The sequence below is a fragment of the Acomys minous genome (assembly GCF_964271855.1).
Source record: "Acomys minous genome assembly, chromosome: 16".
NCBI lineage: Eukaryota > Metazoa > Chordata > Mammalia > Rodentia > Muridae > Acomys > Acomys minous.
The window spans coordinates 98,462,400-98,479,085 of NC_140498.1; the positions used below are offsets into that span (position 1 = coordinate 98,462,400).

General features: G+C 42.4%; 1 protein-coding gene across 3 annotated transcripts; it reads left to right on the top strand.

The window, feature by feature from the left end:
* Nucleotides 1–1,839: 1,839 nt before the first annotated feature.
* On the top strand, nucleotides 1,840–16,080 carry LOC311585660 (zinc finger protein 120-like; the record flags this gene model as incomplete). 3 transcript variants are annotated; one of them, XM_084761115.1, is made up of 4 exons in its annotated part: nucleotides 1,845–2,664; nucleotides 11,986–12,112; nucleotides 12,336–12,396; nucleotides 14,066–16,080. In XM_084761115.1, the coding sequence occupies exons 1-4, from the start codon at nucleotides 2,662–2,664 to the stop codon at nucleotides 15,381–15,383; spliced, it is 1,509 nt and encodes a 502-aa protein (XP_084617241.1). In that variant the 5' UTR covers nucleotides 1,845–2,661. The 3 variants fall into 3 exon arrangements, with proteins under 3 accessions (XP_084617243.1, XP_084617241.1, XP_084617242.1); XM_084761116.1 differs by lacking the exon at nucleotides 1,845–2,664 and adding an exon at nucleotides 2,695–4,778; XM_084761117.1 differs by lacking the exon at nucleotides 14,066–16,080 and having other exon boundaries at nucleotides 1,840–2,664; nucleotides 12,336–12,400.
* Between the last annotated feature and the right edge of the window lie 606 nt (nucleotides 16,081–16,686).

Genomic DNA, 16,686 nt, shown 5'->3' on the forward strand with positions numbered 1-16,686 from the left:
TTCTTTCTTTCTTCTTCTTCTTCTTCTTCTTCTTCTTCTTCTTCTTCTTCTTCTTCAAAACTGGTATTAGAGCCTCTTTCTTTCTTTCGTTTTTTAAATTCTGGTGTATAGTGAATACCAACTGAGACATGGACCAGAATGCTACTGGATTCTCCAACTTTCCATGGGTTAACGGCCATTGTTGGACTAATTGGACCATAGACTGTGAACCCTTCTTATATATCCAGTTTCTACATGTATAGAGATTCCTTCTATCAGTTCTGTTCATCTAAAGAATCTTTAATAATACAGCTGTGTGGGGTTTTTTTTTTCACCCCAGTGAGGAAGATGTGCTGGCTAACAAGAGTGCTTCATATAGTTTTTCATTTGTTTTCTGCTTTTTTCCTCAAGATTGTCTGAAGTCTCACACACACCAGGTGAAAAGGAGCTGCAGGGTTTGTTTTTGTGGGAACTGTTCAAACACAGGGAGCGCCTCGTGGCACAAAGCAGAGTTCATGTTTCTGTGGCTGGCACCAAGGGCTGCAAGAATGAACTTCCATGGGCCCTCCCCTTGACCCACTTGGGTTAGGGTCATCTTCCATCCCCACAAGGAAACCGTTCAGCTTATGTCTGAGGATGTGAGTGAGTTCAGAGAGGTACAGGGGTGTCAGAGTGCCCTGCCCTGTGTGCAGACAGACAAGCCGAACTGTAATCTAAGTGGGCATTTCTGAACATGTGGCCCCCAAATGGCCTTTCTGTGAGGCTCAAGATGGATGACTTTTTTAAAAAAATATTTATTTATTATGCATATACAATGCTTTGCCTGCAGTAGGCCTGCAGGCCAGAAGAGGGCACCAGATCTCATTATAGATGGCTGTGAGCCACCATGTGGTTGCTGGGAATTGAACTTAGAACCTCTGGGAGAGCACACAGTGCTCTTAACGACGGAGCCACCTCTCCAGTCCTGGATGACGTTCTTTAAGAAATCCCCAAGGTATCTGGAGGAACGGGGACCAGTAAAGTGGGCTGGGGAGAGGACAGTGTGGCCAGTGGTGGGGACTGGCCAGGGGAGACACAAGGGGAGTGGCCCCAAAAGGCCTTTTCCTAGGAGGTCTGCCTGTCCATGCGATGCCGCCTGGAAGGTCATGGTTCAGGCCTTTCTGGGGCTTGTTCAGGGGCCTGCATTTTTTTCGTTATCCTCCCTAGCTTCCCCTGGAGGCCTCGCTGTGTTCTTCTCAGAGCCAGACTTAATTTTTCATCTTGCATGTGCTTTACCTGTGGAACAGAAGCGCAAGGCCCGGCCATAGTCCTTGGACATGTTCTGGGGACACTACTACTCATTCCAGCGGCGGGCGTGGCCAACGCAGTTGATGTTAGGATTCTGCTTTACTCCCTTACCTATGACGTCATTGCTTACCGGCCCTGCTCAGGGCCATATAAAAGTGGTCCCTGTCTTTCTACTCTTTCTCCTCCTCTCCACTCTTCCTCTACTTCTTTCTCTCTCTTCCTCTCTCTTGCCTCTCTTCCTGTCTCTGTCTTTCTCTGGGGTACCCCTCCCCCCTTTCCTTCTCTCCCATGCTTATCTAATAAACTCCGTATAACACAATATCTGGTACCTTCAGTCTATCATTATCTTATTCTCATATATAAAAGTTGAGCTGAACCAGGGTGCTGCTCTCTCGTTCTTAGAAACATTGCAGATGCATCCAGGTGCCTCCGGGACAGAGCTCGTGATCGCACCTCACCTTCTCGTCGTCATCCTTCTCCAGTGTCCACTGCCCCCCCTCCCCCCAAAGCTACAGATCAGCGGTGGCGGCACAAGGAGCTTCGTTCTTGCCGCCTCCCGCAGCTACAGCCCCTGCAGCGATGGAGGCGCTGGCGGCGCCCGTACCCCGCTGCCCCGCAGCCCGCCGCCGCCAGGGTCCTCCGGCCGCTGCCGAGGCGGCTCCGCTGCGGCTGGCGCGCTCGCTTCTGCGGCCGCCCTTGCTGTTCTTGGGGTCGGGCATCTTCCTGGTCCGCTCACCGGGCTCCCGGCTCTCCTCAGGCGCCCGCCCGGCCACTGCGCCCCGCCATCCCCGGCTCAGCCTGCACGGACGCCCGGGAGCCCGAGGGAAAAGGCTGGTCTCGGGCTTGTTTTGGTTCGGCTGCCACGTAGCTGCAGTTTGCCTGACCCGACTGAGCAAAAAGTCACAGAAGATGACTTTTATTTTGTTTCCTAAAATCTGCCTTTAATTATATCCTTGGAACCCTTCCACCGATGGATCAGATCGTTCGCTCTGCTGCAAGTTGAACAATGGACTGTGCAATCTATCCACCGAGGTCCCAGGAGGAAGAAGAGGAAGCGCCTGCCGAGTGCTGACCGAAGGGTGAGCTACTGGAGGAGGCACAAGCGCCACTGAGATGCCCATCTCCGCCTGGCAAAGGTCGGGCTCTGGAACGGAAGCCTGAGCCAGGATCCCCGACGCTGCGTCCCTTCAGCACACTCTCTCCTTAAGGCGGTGCTAATGTCACTCGGGACTCACTGGCCAATCACGGCCTCCGGGTGAAGCCTCAGTCAGGACAGGAGGCGGGTTCTTCCGGGAGCCATGCTGCGGTTTCTGCTCCGTGGCTGAGTAGGCTTGAGCTGTTGGCGCTGCTGCTGGGTGCTGTGAGAGGAGCTCAGGCGAGCTCCTAAGTCGCGACATGGTGAGCATGTGGCCGCTGCCAACAACGGGGAGGAGCGGCTGGGCGAGCAGCCAGAGCTGGGGTCCTACCGGTGGCTGGGTGGGAACCGGTGTCCTCCCGTGAGGTCCGTCGTGGACCTAAACACTCTGTGGACCCCGGTGGCATCTGAATAACTTCACTGTGGGGGCTGCATCTCCGCAGAGCATTTGGAGCAGAGGCTTGTGTGCAGACACATCCTTTGCAGGGTGCCAACCTCGTATAGTCCTAGAGTCTATCTTCTAGAAGTTCTGCCCTTGGCATTTAACGTTTAGCTGTAAGATGCATTTGGAGTTACTCTCATGGAGGCTGTAGACAGTATCTCATGTGTTGGGGAGCCCTTTAGTATTAAGCTGTGGTGTTGGGGTGGAATGGATCAGGTAAAGGATTTACCAGTGCTTACGAGATTGTAAATCACACCAAGCAGGATTTAGCTGAGGGAAGACTGCCTCTAAAACACCCCACAGAGAAGTCGTGTGCTAACCAGGCCTGTTAGAGATTAGGGTGTTAGGACACACGTGTTTGTGGACCAGGATTGTCCAGAAACATGGCACCAAACCATAACAAAGAAGACATCCCTGATTTGCAGCCAGCCACTAGGCCCAACCCAAATCAAAGGTCAGGCCTCTAACAAGCTGCTCAATGGGACATTACTGTGTCACAACGAACACCAAAGCCTGGTGTGCCATAAAGGTCCGGCTTTCTTGAGAAATGCATAGTTCTGCCACCCATGTGGCAAGACATCTGGTGACAGCGTTTGAGAAGGAAAAATATGATTGTGTGGATGGCTGGCCTGTTCAAGCAAGGCTTTTCCCTGAGGTCCTCCTTTATGGAGAATGACAAGGCTCTTTCTGAAACCCAGGAACCGGCGTGGCAGAGCCAGTAACAGTGCCTGGGTTTAGGAGCTTTCCCTAAGGCCGTGGGGCACAGAGGGGGAAAACAGCAGGGGTCCTACTCTAAAGCCAGAAATGTGCTCAGGAAAGTTGTAATGGTCTGAGACTGGTGCCTTTGAGGAGGTCTTCCTTCAGATTCTGAGAACCCCAGTCTTCCCACCACATGGGGGTGTGGTTATCAGTGCCATGGCCACTGTGGGCGTGGTCAGGAACGTTCCTGAGATACCCTGTGTTCCCCCTGTGCAGCATTGGTGTTTTAGACCCCTCCTGAGTTTATCCCATTGTATGATTGACTTGGTAGATATCCAACTATGCTGACCTCGTGTATATCTCCCATTTCCTTCCATTTCCCGCCTGGAAGTAGATAGAAGATGCTCTTCTTCTTAAGAGGCTACTTAACATAAGACCGTTTGCAAGGCCTCCCCACACCAGCTTTTACCCTTTCTACCTTGTAGTTTTCTTGTCTTTTGCAGCCTCTGAGACCCTTAGGACCCTGTCACTGAGGAATGAACTGCTGTTTTAGGGCACCGGTGTTCTTAGGAAATAATTCTGAGAATATCTTTGCTGTGTAAAATCTCCAATCTATCTGAGTGGCTAGACTTGCTGTCTCCAGTCCCTACTTAAATTGTTCAACATATAACCTGGGGCCTGAACCTGAAAGATACTTCAGGGTGACAGCATATGTGGAATGCAAAATCTGTCCTGGGCTGGCTCCTCTTTTAACATTAACCAGAGCTGGGTGCATGCTATTGTTACAGAGATTTTTCCTAATTAATCTTTTAAATGTGTTTGGAGTAATTTCTCCCTTGAAAGGCATATTAATTCTAGAAGACTTACACCTCCAGCATTTTAGAAAAAATGTTTCTGAGACAAGCCATTTTGACTCATGGGCCCCGTCCATTGATCTCTAGGGCAATGACCTTGCTCTCCTTTTGATTAAACTAATAACTAAATTCTTAAAAGGCTGCACCACAACGGGGTTTTAGAATTACTCATTTGAGTCATGTAGGGAAGTGTCCATTGCAGTAACAGGGACAGGGTCTGCATGTACATCATGACTTCTGCCCTCAGATCTGAATAGAAGGAACAGATTACTGTGTACAGTGTGTGGTGAGACAGGGTGGGCAATAGCTAGGTCATAGATTAAAGTTCAAGGCATTCAGCTACAGGGGTCACCATTATGAAGAGGAACCCGACTGAGACAGGGTGAGTGAGTCTATAATTTCCCAGTGTGTATTATTTTATGCATGTGAACAAAAACAAACCAGATTGCTGTGTGTACAGTTTGAGGAGGTTAGCTTGAGCCTATGAATGTTGAATTTCCAGTTAGGGGAGTATTGAATGTGCATTTAGGCTTCTATTGGTTATGGAGTTGGTAAAAATCTTTTCCCGTTCCTTAGGCTGTCTCTTTGTCAGATTGACTGGGTCTTCTGCCTTACAGAAGCTTTTCAGTTTCATGAGGTCCCATTTATTAATGGTTGGTCTTAATGTCTGCACTATTGGTGGTTTGTTCAGAATATTGTCTCCTGTACCAGTGCTTTCTTTTCTGTCAGTTCCAGTGTGTCTGGTTTTATTTTGAGGTCTTTGATCCACTTGGACCTAAGTTTTGTGCAGGCTGATGAATGTGGACCTGTTTGCACTCTTCTCCATGCTGAGATACAGTTTAACCAGCACCATTTATTGAAGGTTTTGTCTTTTGTCCATTTCTGGATTCCTTACCCAAAATCATATGTCCATACGTGGTTGGATTTATGTCTGGGTCTTCAGTTTGACTCCATGAATCAATGCATCTGTTTTTATACCAATACCATGCAGTTTTTTTTATTCAGGATACGTTTTAGATATCCTGGGTTTTTGTTATTCCATGTGAAGCTGGGAATTTTCCTTTCAGGGTCTGTAAACTATTCTTTTGGACTTTTGATGGGTATTTTGTTGAATTTGTAGACTGTACTTGGTTAGGATGGCCATTTAAACTGTGTTAATCCTACCGGTCCATGAGCATGACAGTTCTTTTCATCTTCTGATATATTCTTCAATTTCTTTCTTCAGTGACTTGAAAAATTTATCATACAAGTCTTCCACTTAATTTTTAAGAGTTACTCCAACATATTTTACATTATTTGAGGGTATTGTGAAGGCTGTTGTATCCCTGATTTATTTCTCAGTCCGTTTGTTATTTTATACAGGAAGTGAAGAGGGCTGCTGATTTCGTTTGAGTTAATCTTGTGCCCCAGCACTTTCCTGAAAGTGTTTCTCAGCAGTAGGAGTCTGGTAGTGGAAAGTTATCTGCCAATTAGGATGCTTCCTCCTTTCCACGTTATAACCCCTTTATCTCCTTCAGTTGTCTTATTGTTCTCGCTAGAACCCCAAGTGCTGTCTTAAGAGCATAGATGGCCTTGTCTGGTTCCTGATTTTAGTGGAATGGCTTGGAGTTTTTCTGCATTTAATTTGATGTTGCCTATAGAATTGCTGTAAATTTCCTTTGCTGTGTTTAGGTGTGTCCCTTGTATCCCTAATCTCTCCAAGACTTTTACCATGAAGTGCTGTTGAATTTTGTTGAAGGCTTGTTTGGTATCTAAAGAGATGATGCTTTGGTTTATTTCTGTCAGTTTATTTATGTGATGGATCACATTTACTGGTATTCAGATGTTGAACCATCTGTGCATCTCTGGGATGAAGCATATTTGATTATTGTGGGTGATCTTTTTGAGATGTTCTTGGAGTCAATTTGCAAGTATTTTATATATCTATGTTCATAAAGGAAATTGTCTTTTTTCTTTGTTCAGTCTTTATGTGCTTTGGGTGTCAAGGTCACTGTGTCTTCATAAAATGAATTGGGTAATTAATGTTCCATCTGTTTCTATTTTGTGGAATATTTTGAGCAATATTGGCATTAAGTCTTTAAAAATCTGGTAGAATTCTGCATTAAAACTACCAGCCCCAGGCTCCTTTTTTTTTTTTTTTTTTTTTTTGTTTAGAGTCTTTTAATGATGTCTACTTCACTAGAGGTTTTAGGTTTTTAAAAATTGTCTATATTATTTTAAATTAACATTGGTAAGTGGTACCTATTGAGAAAAGTGTATTGTTGTTGTTGTTGATTTTCCAGTTTGCTGGGGTACATGGTTTTAAAACATGCCCTAACGATTCTCGGGATTTTCCCCGTTGTCTCCTGTTATGACACTGAGTCTATTTTGTTGATTTTTCTGAATGAGCCATCTCTGTGTTTCATTGATTGTTCATATTAGGTTTTTGTTTTCTCTTTTGGTTTTTTGGGACAGAGTTTCTCTGAGTAGCCTTAGCTGTCCTGGAATCACTTTATGGACCAGGCTGGCCTCGAGCTCCTCTCCCTAGGATTACATGCCTGGGCCACCATACCCAGCACATTGTTCTCTCTTTTAAATGTTATTTATTTTAACCCTCCATTGAATAGTTTGTTGCTGTCTCCTCTCTTTGGATGTGCTTACTTCTTTTTGTCCAAGAGCTTTCAGGTGTGTTGTTAATTTGCTGCTGTGAGATCTCTCCATTAAAAGATGTTTTTTCTTTTAATGTTGACACTTAGTGCTATCAGCAGTCCTCTTTAGCACTACTTTTGTTGTTTGTTATTGTCCCATAGGTTTGGGTATGCTGTGTATTCATTTTCATTGACTTTTAGGAAGCCTCTCATTTCCTTCTTTCTTTATGTCTTGGCCTGTTTTTTGTTGTTGTTTTGTTTTGTTTTGTTTTTCAGTAGAGAGTTGTTCAGTTTTGAAGAATTTGTAAGCTTTCTGTTTCTGTTGTTTCTATTGTTGATGATGAGCATTTTGAATCCATGGTGGTCTGATAGGATGCAGGGGATTATTTTAAATTTTTTATATCTATTGAGACTTGCTTTGCATTCAGTATTTGACCAGTTTTGGATTAAGATCCATGAGGTGCTAGAAGAAGGTATACTCTTTAGGGAAGGAATGCTTTATAAATGTGTTCAGATAGCTCTAGCATTTCTCTGTTTAGTTTTTGTTTGGAGGACCTGCCCATTGGTGAGAGTGAGATATTGAAGTCTCCCACTATCGGTGCATGAGGGTCAGTGACTTACGCTGTAGAAGTGCATCTTTTACAACTGCCAGTGCCCTTACGTTTGGGGCCTAGATGTAAGTATTGAAAGGTTCTCTTTGTGGATTTTTTATTTTTTGATGATGATTATGTAGTGTCCTCCCCATCCCTTTTTGAGTCATTTTTGTTTGAAGTCTATTTTCTTGGATATTAAAGTAGCAACAGCTGTTGGCTCTGTTTTTTTTTTTTAACAATTAGACTTTATTATACAATTTAACAATCTTATACAAGAAGGAATAAGGGTTAAAGGGAAACAAGAATAAACCTTTTGGTATCTGTTCCACGGGATGGATCCCCAGGTGTCTCTAGCCTATACGCTGGTCTGGCTTGTAAATTGGTCTCTCCCCAAATCTACGTGAAATCCTCTTCCTCCACCTGCGTCTTTTTCCGGCGTGCAATGGCTGGTCTGGGTCAGGATCCCTGCCCCTTTTGGTGTTTGATTAGAAACACAATAGCCCGACTGGAGTCCCCTGTCCACTTCTTGAATTTCAGACCCAATATGGCTCCATTCCGTCCAACCGTGGCATTTCCAAGGGGTAAAGCCTGCCAAGATTGTTTTTACCTGGGACCAAGCTTACAATCCTTCCCACAAACAGCAGCTTGCATCTTAGGTCCATTTGCTTGGAATATCTTTTTACAACTCTTTACCTTGAGGCAGTTTCTATCCTTGATGTTAAACTATATTTCTTGTAAGCAATAGAAGGATGGATCCAGTTTTGGTTTTGTTTTGTTTTTAATTCTGTTAATTTGTGTCTTTTTATTGGGGGATTCATGCCATTGATAATGAGAAATAGCAATAAACAATGATTGTTAATTCCTGTTATTTTGTTGGTAGTAGTGTGTGTGTGTTTCTCTTCTTTTTATTTTGCTTGTAGTGTGAAATTATTTATTTTCTGTGTTTTCATGTAGGTAGTTAGCCTCTTTGGGTTGGAGTTTTCCTTCTAGCACCTTCATCATGTCTCTATATGTAGATAGATATTGTTTAAATTTGACTTTATCATGGAATGATTTATTTCCTTCATTTATGATTACTCAAAGTTTTCTGAGTATAGCAATCTGGGCAGCATCTCTGGTTTCTTAGAGTCTGCAGCACATGTCTAAGCCCTTGTGGGTTTTACAGTCTCCACTGAGACATATGGTGTAATTCTAATAGATCTGCTTTTATATCTTACTTGATCTTTTTTCTTTGTGCCTTTTAATACTCTTTCATTGTTCTGCATATTTAGTCTTTTGATTATTATGTGGTGAGGGGACTTTCTTTTCTGGTCCAATCTATTTTCTATTTTGTATGTTTCTTGTACCTTGATAGGCATCTCCTTCTTTAGGTTAGGAAATTTTTCTTCTATGATTTTTTTGAAAATATTTTCTGTACCTGTTTTTTTTTTAAATAGTCTTTCTTTCTTTCTTTCTTTCTTTCTGTTTTTTTTTTTTTTTTAAGATTTATTTATTATGTTTACACCAGATTTCATTGTGAATGGTTGTAAGCCACTATGTGGTTGCTGGGAATTGAACTCAGGACCTTTAGAAGTATAGGCCATGCTCTTCACCTCTGAGCCATCTCTCTAGCCCTTTTTTTTTATGGGTTTTCAAGACAGGGTTTCTCTGTGTAGCCCTGGCTGTCCTGGACTCACTTTGTAGACCAGGCTGGCCTCGAACTCACAGTGATCCACCTGCCTCTGCCTCTCGAATGCTAGGATTAAAGGCGTGCGCCACCACTGCCTGGCTCTTCTCCTTCCTTTATTCCTATTATTTCCTATTCCAATTGTTTTCCTATCTTTCTTTGAGGGATTTATTGATTTCCTCAGATTGTCTTTCTTGATTTATTTAAGGGATTTAGTCATTTCCTCTTTAAGGACCTCTATCTTCTTCATATTGTTGGCTTTAGGGTATTTTTCTTTTTTTTAAATTTTTATGTATTTATTATGTATATACCAGATAGTGCAGATGGTTGTGAGCCACCATGTGGTTGCTGGGAATTGAACTCAGGACCTTTGGAAGAGCAGCCAGTGCTCTTAACTTCTGAGCCATCTCTCCAGACCCTAGGGTCTTTTTCTTTCTATTTGTTTATTTATTATGTATACAGTGCTCTGGCTGCCTGTATACCTGCAGGCTAGAAGAGGGCATCAGATCTCATTATAGATGGTTGTGAGCCACCATGTGGTTGCTGGGAATTGAACTCATGACCTTTGGAGGAGCAGTCAGTGCCCTTAACCTCTGAGCCACCTCTTTTCCTTATGCTTCAGCTATGTTGGAATATTCATGACCTGTTGTGGTAGGATAGCTTGGCTCTGTTGCCGACATATTTCCCTGGCTGTTATTATATTCTTGTGCTGGTGTTTATAACTCTGGGTTTGGGGTCATTATTGGTCTAGGTTTGACTTGGGTGGGTAATAGGTTTTTTTCTTTTCTTTCTTTCTTTCTTTCTTTTTTTTTTCCCCTGGGTTTCTGTTTTCTCTCTGGATTTTTAGAGAGCGTGCTGTCTCGGTATAGCCATTTTGCCTGTGTTGCCTGTGTTGCCTGTGTTGCTGATGTGTTCACCGAGGAATGCTTACTGGTATTGGAGGCTGGAGGAAGAGGTTGCCAGGGAGAGACGATCTTAGGGATCCACATAAGTGTAGGCAGTGTTCTATTCTAGTGCTAGGGGCAATTGTGAAAATTGGGTCTGTGGTACAGATAGGATGGTAGATCTGTGGGCAGGTGTGGCATGTGGTGGAGCAGGGAGTGTGTGCCTGAATAGGGTCTGACACACAGAGATGAGGTGGGAAAGGACGGTCAGGTGGGGATCATCCATGGGATGTACAGGAGGTCTGGACAGTGGGAAAGGAATCTGTCCCTGGTATTCTGTTCCAGTGCATCTGGGGTAGCAGATATTGGGGTAGGTCTTTGGACTGACCACCTAGTCTTCTGGCAGGCAGAGGGTGTCTGTCCATAGCTGGGGGCTCAGACAGAATGAGGCAGGGAGGGAAGAGCATGTGGCGATGGGTGGTCTATGGCATCTACAGGAGGTGAAGAGGAAGATGCAGCGCTAGGAGCCACCCTGAGTGTTGGGTCTCAGGTAACAGAATGGGGATGGTCCATTGGCACCCTTCTTGGTCCCATACTTAACATCTTAATACTGATGCATCAGGTTCCCAGGAATAATTCATTTGCTTCTTTATTTAAGAATTTTTTCATTAATTTGTAAAAGACTTTTCCCTTATTGAATAAAAAGTACTATGAAGCCCGAATAGGTCAGTCAGGAAGTATTCTTGGGGTTGATCTAAGTTCAGATACTAAAACCCATGTTGGGAGGCTCATTACCACCTGCTACTCCAGACCCAGGGGATCTGGCACCCTCTTCTCTGGTGTGTCCCCCGTACACACATGGAAGACATTCTCTCATGTACACATGTTCACATAAAAATGGAGACAGGCTTGCTCTCAAAAGTGCTTATGACTTATATAGTTGTGCTTGTTTTGAATTTATGTTGGAATGGATATGAGTATTCTGCCTGTGCATGAGTATGCACCTCCTGCATGCCTGGTCCTCACAGTGGTCAGAATATGGCCTCAGATACCCTGAACATTGGGTAGTGGGTACTTGTGATCCCCCCTGTAAGTACTGACAATGGAGCCCACTTATTTCCAGGACCAGCAAGAGCTCTTCACTTCCCTGTGCTGTTTATTTGTGATCAACATTTACATTGCTAATGTTTTCCTTTGTCCATTTGTAACTGTTTAAACATGCATTCCCTTTTAGTAAGCTCTTATTAATATTACAGTTTAAACTGGGACACCTCAGATTTCTGGAAGATGAATAGCAAACTGGAGTGAATGTATAATTCTTTCTAGGAACTTAAGTAAAAACCTTTGAGTTCTTTCTGTTTGTGGTTTGTTTAGTTGAATTCTTGAAGGCAAGACAGGATCTTAATATGTAACTCTGGGTGTCCTAGAGCTCAGTGCATAGACCAGGCTGACATCAAACTCAATGAGATGCATTTGCCTCTGTCTCCTGAGTGCAGGGATTAAAGCCATGAGCCAATCCACCAGGTTGCTCGTTGTTTTTTTGTAGTTAGTAATTGTTTATACAATTTCTCTGCCTTGTGCTCAGTACTGTTGATCTGTCTCTCTCTCTCTGCTTATTGGCATTTCCCTTGCAAGGCTATATCCTATTGAAAAGGTGCAGAAATTTCCTTTTAAAATGACTTGCTGATTAAATTAGAACTGTGTCAGGAAGTAAGTAGGGGAGGTACCAGAATTATATGACTGTATTATCAATGAAATATACATGTCCAATATTGTCAGTTTCCTGCTTTCTGTTGTACACATGTGTGGTATATTTTAGGATGCAGTGACCTATGACGATGTGCATGTGAACTTTACTCGGAAAGAGTGGGCTTTGCTGGATCCTTCCCAGAAGAATCTCTACAAAGATGTAATGTTGGAGACCTACAGGAACCTCACTGCCGTAGGTAAGACTGTGAATTTTCTTTTCTTATTTTCTTCCCCTTATTTTCTCTTAAAATATGGGGACAACTGTTTCTTTGTTATTGATGCTCTTTTGTCATTTCAATTGAGAAGGAGGAAGAACGAGGTGAATAAGTCAGGCATGGTTCTCAGGTTCACTGAATATAGTAACTGAAATTTCCATAATTTACAATAATATATCATACATTTTCTGGTATTATATTTTAGGCTATAATTGGGACAACCACAATACTGAAGAACAATACCAAAGTTCTCGAAGACAAGAAAGGTAATTGTCATGTACAAGCTGACACAAATACGCCTCTGAAGAAATTCTTATATGTCTTGGAAGTTTTAAGGAAAAGCAACAGTGTAAATAAGCACAGCCGTATGAGTATTGATGATTATTAAATTCTCACAAAACCATGTACCTCAATGTCAGGTATCTGATTTATGCTTGCAAGGCATTCATTCCTTTAAGAAAGAAGACATGGAGCCAGTGTCTTAGCAGTTGTCACCATTTGAACCATAGCCCAGTCAGAGCCGTATTGTAGGACTACCGATCTGTTTGGTCTCACACCACTCAGATATTCAAAAGGTATAAACATTGAACAAGTGATAAATATATCTCTAAAACTGTCTAATAAGCAAATAGTCCACAATAAAGCTGTTACTACTCATATAGTTGTAGTAATGTTACTAAGCTTAGTGAGGTAAGGTTATATAGTGGCAATTTTGGAATTTTGGCTTCATTTAAAAAGACAGAAATATTGTACGAATATGTTCTTGTTTTAATCTTAGGTGTGGGATATGGGCTGCTTCAGATTGTCCACAGCGTCTGGCCGTGATTTGCCTTGTGCTTTACCAGGGGTGTGATTTTTGCCAGCAGTGGGTAGTTTCTGCAATTGTGTGATGTTTGGAATTCTAGGGAGCTTTCTGAGGGCTTTTAAATAAATGCTAGGGGACTGAGACTCAGAGTGGGTTGTTGTCGATTGTTGCTGGTTACTGTTGTTTGCTGATAGTTGTAATTTGTTAGGTAGGCGTGCAAAAAGAAAAGGAAGAAATTAGCCACCCTGATGGTAAAGATCAAACTTGCCTTAAGGAACTGGATGCCCCTAATCAGCAGGAAGCAGCCCAGCAATAGTCCTGCCCCCATTCTTTTCTCTGCCTTTTTCTTTCCTAGGTGGTGTTAGGGAGTTGAAATGGTAGGGTTAGGGTGGGAAAAAAGAACCCATAAAATAGCAAATGTTGGCTCCAAGGTTGTTGTGGAGAATCCTTAATCCCTATACCACATGTCTGTGAGGAACAAAAAGTCAAACTGTGTGAATACAAGGTGGAAACCTTTTATTTGTTATTCTTCCTTTCATAGGTATGCCATATGTCACAGTGGATACAAGCCATATATGCATAAGGGACATTGGAAGAAACAAAATACCCCTCTCTCTCCCAGAACAATTACAAGATCTGTAGTAGTCCACAATTAGAGTATACTTGTTGGATGTGAGACAAGTTTACAATTAATTGAATTTCCGACTCCATTGGGAATGCATCCACAGATTCACACTGCAGAAAACCTCTGTGAGCACTGGGAATGTGGAAATTCTTGTTTGTCCTGGTCCATTTTGAAATGTAGTGTGACTCATACTGAAGGAAAATGTACTAATGCAGTCACTGTGGTAAAGGTCTAGGTTCTAGTCCTCTTTAAATTTGTGAAAAACCTTACATAGGAAAAGCGTGATGTAAATATGAGCCATGTAATAAAGCTCACAGGTATTTTTAGAGATGAAAAAACAACCTATAATTTAGGGGAACACCATGAATATAAACAAAGCGATAAAACCTTAAGATTGGATTCCTCTACAATTAGACCAAATTGTGAAATTAATTCATATGTATAAAAAGATTCATCAGTGTAATGAATGTGGTCAAGCTTTAATATGTGTCAATTATCTTCACAGGCATGAAAGAAGTCATGCTGGAGAGAAACTCTCTGAATATACTCAACACAGTAAAGGTTTTGCACATCCCAGTCATCCTCAAATGCATGAAAGAATTCATACTGTTGAGAAGCCATACAAATGTAATCAATGTGATAAAGCCTTTTTAGAACATGGTAGTTTCCGAATACATAAAAGAACACATACTAGAGAGAAGCCCTGTGAATGTAATCAGTGTGGGAAAGCCTTTGCATGCCACATTAATCTTCGAATACATGAAAGAATTCATACTGGAGAGAAGCCTTACAAATGTAATCAATGTGATAAAGCCTTTTCACAGCACAGTCATCTCCGGAGACATAAAAGAACACATACTGGAGAGAAACCTTACGAATGTGATCAGTGTGGGAAAGGCTTTGCATGTCCCAGTTATCTTCAAAGACATGAAAAAATTCATACTGTAGAGAAACTTTACAAGTGTGATCAGTGTGATAAAGCCTTTTCACAACAGAGTATTCTCCGAATACATAAAAGAACACATACTGGAGAGAAACCCTATGAATGTAATCAATGTGGTAAAGCCTTTGCACATCCAAGTCATCTTCAAAGGCATGAAAAAATTCATACTGAAGAGAAATGTAATCAATGTGATAAAGCCTTTTCACAACACAGCCATCTCCGAAGTCATAAAAAAATACATACTAGAGAGAAACTCTATGAATGTAATCAGTGTGGGAAAACCTTTGCACGTCACAGTAATCTTCAAATACATGAAAGAATTCATACTGGAGAGAAACCATACGAATGTAGCGAATGTAGTAAAGCCTTTTCATGTCACAGTAGTCTCCGAATACATAAGAGGATACACACCGGAGAGAAACCCTATGAATGTAATCAATGTGGTAAAGTCTTTGCATGTTACAGTCATCTTCGAATACATAAAAGGATTCATACTGGAGAGAAGCCTTACCAATGTAATCAATGTGATAAAGCCTTTTCACAGCACAGCCATCTCCAAAGGCATAAAAGAACACATACAGGAGAGAAACCTTACGAATGTGATCAGTGTGGTAAAGCCTTCTCACAACAGAGTATTCTCCAAATACATAAAAAAACACATACTGGAGAGAAACTCTATAAATGTAATCAATGTGGTAAAGCCTTTGCACGGCACAGCAATCTTAGAAGACATGAAAGAATTCATACTGGAGAGAAACTCTATGACTGTCCCAGAGATCTTCAGAGGCAGGATGTAGGCTCCGATCTTTTACAAACCTACTTTATTTGGGGTTCTTTAATGCTTATGCCTCCTCCCTTCCAACCCACCTACCCTAGGTAGGAGAAAAAGCAGGCTAATGGGGACAGGAGATGTACACCTTTTTAGACTCAGTTCCTTGGCGGATTCCACTCTTCTTTGTCAGGACTGCAGCACACCAGCAAACAAGACAGTCTGCAAAAGCAACCACAACTGCAGCAGCTGGAACCCAGAACCTTGAAGAGTTCTCTGGAACATTTCTTTGTAGGAGCATCTCGAAGTGATGAAAAGCCAAACGATGTGAAATGATGAAAAAACAAAAAAGCCAAGACTCTGTTTTGGGGCTCATCTCTATCTCTTCTCACAGTCTGTACTAGGATGTTTATCAGCTGGCAAAAACAAAGCCCTTGAATGGGGCAGTTCCCCTTTTTGGGGGACAAACATCACGAGCCCTCTCACAACCCTGTTTCCAGCAGTCAAATATGCACCTTCACACAAGTCTGTTTCATATCCCATAAAAACATGTTTACATCCACTACAGCATGAAAGAAACCTTATTGGAGAAAACCTTTGCATGAATAATCAATGTGATTTCACAACAGAGTAATTTCTGAATACATTAAAAAAAAAAAGACATCCTGAGAGAAACTATGAATGTAATCAATATAGTAAAGCCTTTGCCCTCACAGTGCTTTCTTTTTTGTTTGTTTGGGTTTTGGTTTTTTTTTTTTGTCTTGTTTTTCCACAGTGCTCTCTTAATAAATAAAAGTAAAACATTGAATGAATGTAAGCAATATGGTAAAACTTATGTATGTATTAGTGTCTTCAAAATCATAAGAAAAAGACAGAAATTATAAATGCAGTCAGTGAGGTAAAGTTTTGCACTTCGCGGTATCTATACAAGAGTGAAAGCTTTAGTGCGCAATCAATCTTTTAATGGGTAGTGTCAGGGTTAGAGTTGGGGTCCATTTACAAGTGGGTTAGGGTTTAGGGTCAGGGTTAGGGTTTGGCTTTGAGTTAAAGTCAGGGGCTAGGGGGTTAGGGTTCTAGGTTCAGAGTTAGGGTCAGGAGAAAGGGTAGGGTTGGAGGTCAGTATCAGTGGTCAAATCAGGGTTAGAGTCAGGATCTGAGTCACGGTTAGAGTCAGGATTACGGTCAAAGCTTAGGGCGAAGGGTTAGGGGTAAGTGGTCAAGTCATGGCTAAGGATCAGGGATCTGGGTTACGGTTATAGGGTTAGAGTCAGGATTAGAGGGTCTGGGAAGGGGTCAGGGTCAAGGTGGTTAGGATTAGGGTTTGGATTAGAGGGTTAGAGTTTTAGGGTTAGGGTTAGAGAGGGTTAGGGTCAGGGTTTGAGGGTTAATGTTACAGGGTTAGGGTTAATGGGTT